Genomic DNA, 9,257 nt, shown 5'->3' on the forward strand with positions numbered 1-9,257 from the left:
TTGATACACTCGACCGTGGTTGCTCTAGTTTACACAACATATTTGGATGATACACTCGACCATGTTTGTTCTAGTTTACACAACATATTTGGATGATACACTCGACCATGTTTGTTCTAGTTTACACAACATATTTGGATGATACATATTTATTTTTAGTAAATTTTAGTATTTCCCCGCAGAGTACCCAAGAGTTGGCGGTACGTACAGTAAATTAGCTGTCTTCTTCCTAGTCTATCAGTTTGAAGATTAGCGATGACTATGTGCTTATTGCCTTTTGTGTGAAAACTCCGAAACAAGCAAGCTGGCCTAGTTTTTTTTTTTTTAAATGTGGAAGCATTATCACGTTGTGAGGGTCTGGTATGACTGGGGGTTCGAATCCCGTCTCTTAATACATGCTTACTCTTTCAGTGTTGTAATGTTATGGTTAATCCCACTATTCGTTGGTAAAAAAAAGTGTACCGAGAGTTGGCGGTGGGTGGTATTGAGTAGCTAGCTACCTCTCTTCTAAACTATCACTCCGAAATTAGGAACGACTAGCGCAAATAGCCCTCGAATAGGCTTTGCGCGATATTCAAAACAAACAAACAAAATCGCGTCACGAGCTTTACAATCACATTTAAGCTGTATGTCTTAACAATATTCACGCATTTATGAAACTGTGTCCTTCGAAGAGTGGTGTATGTGCTAACATAAAAAAAACAAAAAAAAACATTTCAATTTAAACGCTAGGTGTTGGGTACTTTCAATCTGGACATGGGTTCAGAGGTTCATGCATTTTACCGTCCACAATTGTGGACTGTTAAAACAAAAGAGAGCAATCAATCAAGTATACCCGTCGCCTACATGGATTTACTCTTAAACGAATATCGATATTGACAGTCACTTTTATAACGCGCCCACTGCTAAAGATAAAAGCATATTCAATAGCTTACCACGGAGTCAGACTTTGGTCCCTCAGATTGGCAGCCCGATATTCAAACGTTATGCGCACAAACCCTACTTTCTACAGTGCACAGAGTTATGTTGTTCACCAGTTCTAGTGTCAAACCTGCATCTCATCGTTTGTTATCAAAACTTTGTGTCCTGTTGAGACACACTTGCCTTTCGTTATCTTAGATATAAACTCGACAATAAGTAATTAGTTAACCCCCGAGTCCTCGCTAATCACCGGGTATGAACCCCCAATGAGGACTCCCTAAAACAGATTCTGTGCCAGGTCTAATCCCAAAGACCAGAATTGCTAATCTAATCCGCCCTCCTAGAGTCTCTGCGTGCTTACAACGCCACAAATGGTGTGGGTTTGTACTTAACCAGTTAACCAAAACCAAACTTATCCACACAATTGATTTATTATCCTGCACATTGGTGAAGGAACACACCAAAAAAAAAATATGTTACCACTGCTAAACTGGTGTTCTTTGAAACTTGAGCGAATTTTCGTTCGTCGTATATAGTGAAGGAACGTTTGAGGCTTTTATAATGAATTGGGAAAACTCTTGACTGTTAAGACACGACAAACTTAGTGGGCTTTGTTTGTTTTGGAATTTCGCGCAAAGCTACACGAGGGCTATCTGCGCTATTAAACTAATTGAGGCCTGGCAATTTGCGGGTCGCGGGTTCGAATCCCCGTCACACCAAACATGCTCGCCCTTTCAGCCGTGGGGGCGTGATAATGTGACGGTCAATGAACAGTTTTACGAGTGTTAATCGAATCCAATTAGTTTAACGAATTTTCAGTTCGTTGTGCTTTGTAGCGAAACTTACTTGATGATATTATTGTTTGATATTTGTTTGTGATTCCCTATTTTTATTTCATATGATTAGATTATTTTGATGTGATTTTTCTCTCCCCCTCTCTCTAAACAAGTGAAAAGTTTCGTTTCTTTTCGGTTTATGAAAGGTAAAATTAACAAAAGTGTTATAGACAAGTAAGAAACACAAAGTGTTTTTTTTGTATTAATTATTAGCAGAATAGTTACAATTAATGTTTATTGGCTTAACCTCGTACTCAGTAAAAGTTCACAAACTTAGCCTCGAACACAGTGATAAATCCCCCATGAATAACACAGCAATATTTCGTTTATGAGTCATTTCTTACACACACACAAAAAAAATTATCGCTTTTGCACAGTGACACGATTTTCCCTGACTCATGGTGACTTCAGGCTTGAGTAATCAACCAATTATTTGTAAACACACAGTAATGCCTTTTTAGGAATAATTGTTATAGTTGTGTTATGGTGTTTATGGAAGTCGGAGATACGAAACAACGGCATGTTGTCAGGGCGGACAGCAATTATTTAGAAATAAAAAAGTTGTTGCCGGTGTGAAGTTTGAAGCACAGTTTTTTTTTTTAAACACGAGAAGATGCGAATATTTTAGACAAGACAAAGTTCATGGTGCAAATTGTGCAAATGGAGAAGATGCGAATATTTTAGACAGGACAAGCAAAGTTCATGGTGCAAATTGTGCAAATGGAGAAGATGCGAATATTTTAGACAAGCAAAGTTCATGGTGCAAATTGTGCAAATGGAGAAGATGCGAATATTTTAGACAAGCAAAGTTCATGGTGCAAATTGTGCAAATGGAGAAGATGCGAATATATTAGACAAGACAAACAAAGTTCATGGTGCAAATTGTGCAAATGGAGAAGATGCGAATATTTTAGACAAGACAAACAAAGTTCATGGTGCAAACTGTGCAAATGGCCGGAAGTTTCAAAATATGGACCGTTTTTCTTTTTTCAATTGTTTTTTTTTCATTTTCTTAAATAACTGGATATAACATTTTCCCCTGGCAATTAAGATCGTTGTTATGCTCTAAGATCTAAGTTGATCTAAAATTGGTTTTATACAAATGTCAATCTCTGGCGTAGTTATGAGATCATTAACTGTGAACTTCGACTCCCTGGTTTGAGTATAAAGACATCAGTTGTTAGCTCAAACCAAAGTATCATTATAAGTATCCAATTTTATATACTTGTGAAAAACGGCTTGAATACAAATGGTCATTCAATCAAAGCTCTGGAGTACTTGTAAAACCACTAAGTGTTTTCAATGGCACGTCGAATACAAGTCTGTAATAATTCACAGCCGCGATAACTATAGGAACCTCTATGAATTAACCCAAAATCTTTTTGTTTTATTTTCTTTGGCACCTAACCGTATAACTGCAGGTTATATAATATATAACCGTATAACTGCAGGCTTGACTTTTTTTTTTCTCTAAGTTGTAGCTGATTTTTCAAGTCATTTTATCCTCTTTATCATATTGTTACGCCTATTTTCTTCATATGTTTTAATAAACCAGAAGCATTCATACTTGGCCAATTCTCCGAAAAACAACAAATCTTATAAGTGTATCGTATTACTCTTTTATAATCTTGAAGATCTTATTTCATATTGTCATTATTTTATTTTTTAACAGTTCGGTATCACCAAGAGATGGCGCTTCCAGATAGGTATAATACACCCCAACAGTATGAACCACCATTTCAAACTGTTCCAGGATCATTGGCTAACCCAAGTGACCAATGGCTCTCCGAAATGACTGGGCATCATTCTCATCACCCAGGCTTCAATAGGTTGCCACCACGTGATTCCCACGCTCAACTTAATCATGTCAATCCTATGCAGAGTCAACATCTTAATCAGACGCCAGAACAGAGCCCCCTGTTGGGAAGTGACAGCAAACCCTTTGTTCAAGCCGCCGCTCTAGCAGGTTACTCCGGTGTGTTCTTGGTGTAGCTGTGTACTTTAATTCAGAAGGTCGGAAGGAACAATTTAAACTAAGTTAGAGCCCCTTGAACGTAACAGTGTAACACAACTATGAACTTAGGTTAACACAACTTAATTTTTTTTCACATCTTAATGATTTTTTTGTTTGGTTTTATCAACAGTCAGGTACAAAGAAGCTTTTTATACGAGTTGGTGAAAAAAAAACACATTATAGATTCAGCTGCTTAACAATCACACAGTTTTCATTTCCTTACAACGCTTAAATCCGGTGTTCGATCTCTTGTGGGGAACAGACTTCAGATGGTATATCGTGTAGCTTTGAGCTAAAACAGACGTTTTCTCATGAAAAAAACTTTAAAATGGTAAGAAGCAAGCTGAAGAAGGCAACGTTTAGTTTACAGTGTACTTTAAAATTCAGTCAAAATTTATATCGTTATTTGCCCTAAATGAATCAATCGTAATGGAGGAAATAAATAGTAGACCACGGTCATTACTATTATTTGAATAGAAAGTATAAACCCAAAAAATGGATAGCGAAGTAGTGAAGGAACTTCAAGTTAAATTAGTGTAATATTTTCTCCAAACTCAACACAAATAGGTATATATATATATATATATATATCAAGTCATATCAGTATTTTGTAATACTTATTCATTGGTGTGCTCTCCTGCTGACCTTCTAAATTAAGGTTTGTGTGTTAGAGTGTTAGGTTAGAAGTACATTTTTGTAACTCTCTTAGAACGTGTTATTAGAGGATGCTAAAAATGTGTGAAAGTTTACATGTAAAAAAGGTTTGTGTGTTAGAGTGTTAGGTTAGAAGTACATTTTTGTAACTCTCTTAGAACGTGTTATTAGAGGATGCTAAAAATGTGTGAAACTTTACATGTAAAAAAGGTTTGTGTGTTAGAGTGTTAGGTTAGAAGTACATTTTTGTAACTCTCTTAGAATGTGTTATTAGAGGATGCTAAAAATGTGTGAAAGTTTACATGTAAACAGCTAACTTTAAAGTTTGAATATGTAACCATTAACCTTATATTTAAATAGGCTGTGATTTTTCAGCGTTCACTAAGTAAAATGCCCCCAGTGGCTCATCAGCGGTAAATGTAAAGGGTTATAACGCTAAAAACCGGGTTTAGATACTCGTAGTGTATAAATAGCCCATCGTGTAGTATTACGCTTAACAACAAACAAACTAACTAAGAAATATACAACAGACAAACATTTAAATGAAAACAACCAAACTGTAAGGTAAAGAAAGAACTCTAATAATGACTAGTCTTGTGGTAGTTACGGAATTGTCAGTGGTTAAGTAAGGGCTTACTGTTATTTTTTTTTAATTCTAAAGATGTATATTTCCCATGACTTTAGGAAGTGGACCTATTCAGTTGTGGCAGTTTCTACTAGAGCTCCTGACGGATAAAACCTGCCAGAACTTCATTAGTTGGACTGGAAACGAGTGGGAATTTAAGTTGACCGATCCGGACGAAGTTGCTCGTCGCTGGGGCATCAGGAAAAACAAGCCAAAGATGAACTACGAAAAGCTCAGTCGAGGCCTAAGATATTACTACGACAAGAACATTATCCACAAAACAGCTGGGAAGCGATATGTCTACAGGTTTGTTTGCGATCTGCACAGTCTACTCGGTTACTCCCCTGAAGAGCTACACACCATGGTGGATTTTAAGCCTCATAAGAAAGAAGACGAATAAATATTCCCCGCGTGTTGGATCTGGTGAAGGATTTTACTGTAGTGACAGGGATTTATATAGAAAAGATGTTGGACGGATACTCAATCAGACTTTGGAAGGCCAGAGCAAAAGTCTAAATTTGACAAACGATATTAGGCTTAACTTTATGTTGCCCGCTTCCCTTTGTTGACCAGGATAACTTTATATTCCAGCCTTTTTTGAGCACGTAATAGAAATTCGGAAGCCAGAAAAGTGTGTGTACATATATTTCACTACAAATATATATTCAAAGCGTGAATGGTGGTTGCTGCCTTACAAAAACACATAAACAAACATAAATATTGTTTCAAACGTCATGTTTAAATCGGGAAAGCGAACATGTAATACACGTGGTCGTGGGTTACTACATGTAGTTGAAAGCTGTGTTTTTTTGTTGCTATGTGCTTCACACTTTTTATACACACGTGCCTTATATACGAAACATTGTATTGTAGCAGTTGTCATTGTATGTAGTATTTTACGTAGCTCATCCAAATGGAACTCACAGACGTTAAACCCGTTTAAGACCGCGCTTTCAGGCCAATGTCGAAAACGTATCAAAGACTGTAAATTAGGTCCAAAGGTTGAAGGTTTGTTATGAAATATATATATTCTTAATTTGTATAACTTTTTAGAAGACATTTCTTCACATGATATTTACACCCATGTTAACGTTATGCTCTCCCTGAATGTTAACAATAGTTTCTTTACACCCAGGTTAACGTTATGCTCTCCCTGAATGTGCTTTACATCCAGGTTAACGATATGCTCTCCCTGAATATTAACAATAGTTGCTTTACACCCAGGTTAACGTTATGCTCTCCCTGAATGTTAACAACAGTTGCTTTATAACCCAGGTTAACGTTTTCCTGTCACTGAATGTTAACAATAGTTTCTTTATAACCCATGTTAACGTTATGCTCTCCCTGAATGTTAACAATAGTTTCTTTATAACCCATGTTAACATTCTCCTGTCACTGAATGTTAACAACAGTTGCTTTACACCCAGGTTAACGTTATGCTCTCCCTGAATGTGCTTTACATCCAGGTTAACGATATGCTCTCCCTGAATGTTAACAATAGTTTTTTTATAACCAATGTTAACGTTTTCCTGTCACTGAATGTTAACAACAGTTTCTCTATAACCCATGTTAACGTTTTCCTGTCACTGAATGTTAACAATAGTTACTTTCCATTGGAAGATGTTTCTGTCTTCATTTAAAAGAAATGAACATTCTAGACGGATGCCGAGCACAGTTCGTCACTAATAAGAACGACTTAATCCGTTAAAAACGCTAACGGTAAACACTACAGCATAAATAAGAACGACTTAATCCGTTAAAAACTAACGGTAAACACTACAGCATAAATAAAAACGACTTAATCCGTTAAAAAACTCTAACGGTAAACACTACAGCATAAATAAAAACGACTTAATCCGTTAAAAAACTCTAACGGTAATAAAATAAAAACGACTTAATCCGTTAAAAAACTCTAACGGTAATAAAATAAAAACGATTTAATCCACAGCTTTCAGTGTACTTCATCATTTTACACATATGTTTCACCATATCCTTATGTAGTTACGAAACAGTCTAATAAAACAAAAAATGTCAAACTATTACAGTTCCATATTAGTGGCAGAAATCCCCACTTGTTTGAAATAGATCAGGGAAACTCAAAGTCTCTTTAGTTTATCTGACGAAGTTGCACTGACTCGATGTTGCAAACACACGTGTTGATTTAAGGTTTTTAGAATAGAGACAGTTCTGAGTAGTATCGTTAAAACACGATTATATTGATAACTCCGACATCAATCTCAGAATCTTCTTTTCAACAGATTATTCATTTTAACTACGTTTTATTGGGGAAATCCTAAGTTATCCAATCGAATTCCAAGCCAATCACCATCCGAGAAGCAATTTAGCCAATCAATACTTTCGTTTTAACTACGTTTTATTGGGAAAATCCTAAGTTATCCAATCGAATTCCAAGCTAATCACCATCCGAGAAACGATTTAGCCAATCAATACTTTCCTTTTAACTACGTTTTATTGGGAAAATCCTAAGTTATCCAATCGAATCCAAGCTAATCACCATCCGAGAAACGATTTAGCCAATCAATACTTTCCTTTTAACTAAGTTTTATTGGGAAAATCCTAAGTTATCCAATCGAATCCAAGCTAATCACCATCCGAGAAGCGATTTAGCCAATCAAATCTGAAGTCTGGTCTTAAGTGTTCTTACTTTAGAACTAGGACTAGAACCAAAAAAAAAAATCACCGATACGGGCATTCGATAAATCTTAGATTTTTAGGTGATTAGGAAACTAATAAACCTTTATCTAAACACGATGTTGTGAAAGAAAGAATGAAAAAACTCACCTTTTGTGATAATATAAATAAAGTTTCTTTAAACGTTAAACACAAAATTTAGTTATCGAGAGTACATATTAAAATATGTGGTTTTCAAGTGAGAGTAAAATAATTAAATCGTTCTGTGATTGGTTGTTTTCAAATATTCTAGAAAGGTATGTAAAATATGTGGTTTTCAAGTGAGAGTAAAATAATTAAATCGTTCTGTGATTGGTTGTTTTCAACTATTCTAGAAAGGTATGTGTGTGAAATGAAATAATCTAGGCTGATGCTCAATTCTGTGTTGATTAGTTTTAACAGAAAGCTTCAGAGAGACTATTAAAGACAAACAAAAAGTCTGTGCAGGCTTAATAGAATTTATGTAGAAACACCATATCGTTCTCTTTTGTTGATCATAGATCACTCTCTAGGAGTTGTCCCCATGGGTCACACACACACACACATCTCTCTCTCTCTAGGAGTTGTCCCCATGGGTCACTCTCTCTCTAGGAGTTGTCCCCCATAGGTCACACACACACACTCTCCCTCTCTCTAGGAGTTGTCCCCATGGGTCTCTCTCTCTCTCTCTCTAAGAGTTGTCCCTCCATGGGTCAGCATTAAGTTTACGGACTTACAACGCTAAAATCCTGGGTTCGATTCCCCATGATGGACACAGTGTAGATAGCTCATTATGCAACTTTACACTAAGAAAACAAAAACAAATCAACTGTAGTGGTCACTCACTATTGACCGGTGACAGACAATGGAGAAATTCAGAATGCTATTTTTACACATTTCTGGCTTAATATCTCTGACAAACTGGCTAAAAGGATATTGAGAAGGGCCACCTACATTCTCACGTGATACTTCATAAAATTCTATAGACTTTTTCAGGTCTTATGCTTTGTCAGCTTATTCATGCAGTGACATAAACAACGAACCAAATACTGTCTAACACAACGCAGCGTGCTGGAATTCGGTCAAAGTTCAGTGGAAAACATAAATATTGTACCCACTGTGCAGCCTTAAGCACAACTAAAAAATGATTTTTTTTAGTGCTGAAGTATTTGTAAGTTTGTAAAATGGTCTTTTTTTATATGATACTGTATTATTGTTTTAGAAATGCAGATGTTTTAGGCTTAAGGTTTTGTTCGACCTTCATCCCAATCTGTATATTTAAGTGGTGAGTTAATATTAAATAACATTTTCAAACTTTTGCAAGATGTTTCTGATTTAAGTGGATCATTAATATTTGAGTTATTTCGAAAGATTGAAGAGATCTAGTCTTCTAAGTTCGATTTCATGCTTGCGTTCATCAAGTTTAATTTGTGATGTTACCACTTGGGGTCGTCAGAAATTTCTGATCAAAAAACATTATAAAATCTTTTAGAACAAGACAAAATAGGTTCGGTAAATAAATAAATAAATAAATAAA

The 9,257-nt window shown here is 35.8% G+C and overlaps 1 protein-coding gene across 9 annotated transcripts in view; it reads left to right on the forward strand.

Moving 5' to 3' along the window:
* LOC106471125 (protein c-ets-1-A-like) overlaps positions 1-7,747 on the forward strand; it is a 71,990-nt gene extending 64,243 nt beyond the window's left edge. For 4 of the 9 annotated variants that reach the window (XM_022399742.1, XM_022399743.1, XM_022399744.1 and 1 more), the window contains 3 exons: positions 3,430-3,732; positions 5,110-6,477; positions 6,517-7,747. In XM_022399742.1, coding sequence (XP_022255450.1) covers positions 3,430-3,732; positions 5,110-5,450 — 644 coding nt within the window. In that variant the 3' untranslated portion in view covers positions 5,451-6,477; positions 6,517-7,747. The remainder of the gene's footprint in view (positions 1-3,429; positions 3,733-5,109; positions 6,478-6,516) is intronic. The other 5 variants (XM_022399746.1, XM_022399747.1, XM_022399745.1 and 2 more) reach the window with 5 other exon arrangements.
* Positions 7,748-9,257: the final 1,510 nt, after the last annotated feature.

Source organism: Limulus polyphemus, unplaced genomic scaffold (genome assembly GCF_000517525.1).
Source record: "Limulus polyphemus unplaced genomic scaffold, Limulus_polyphemus-2.1.2 Scaffold4422, whole genome shotgun sequence".
In the NCBI taxonomy this organism is placed as follows: Eukaryota; Metazoa; Arthropoda; class Merostomata; order Xiphosura; family Limulidae; genus Limulus; species Limulus polyphemus.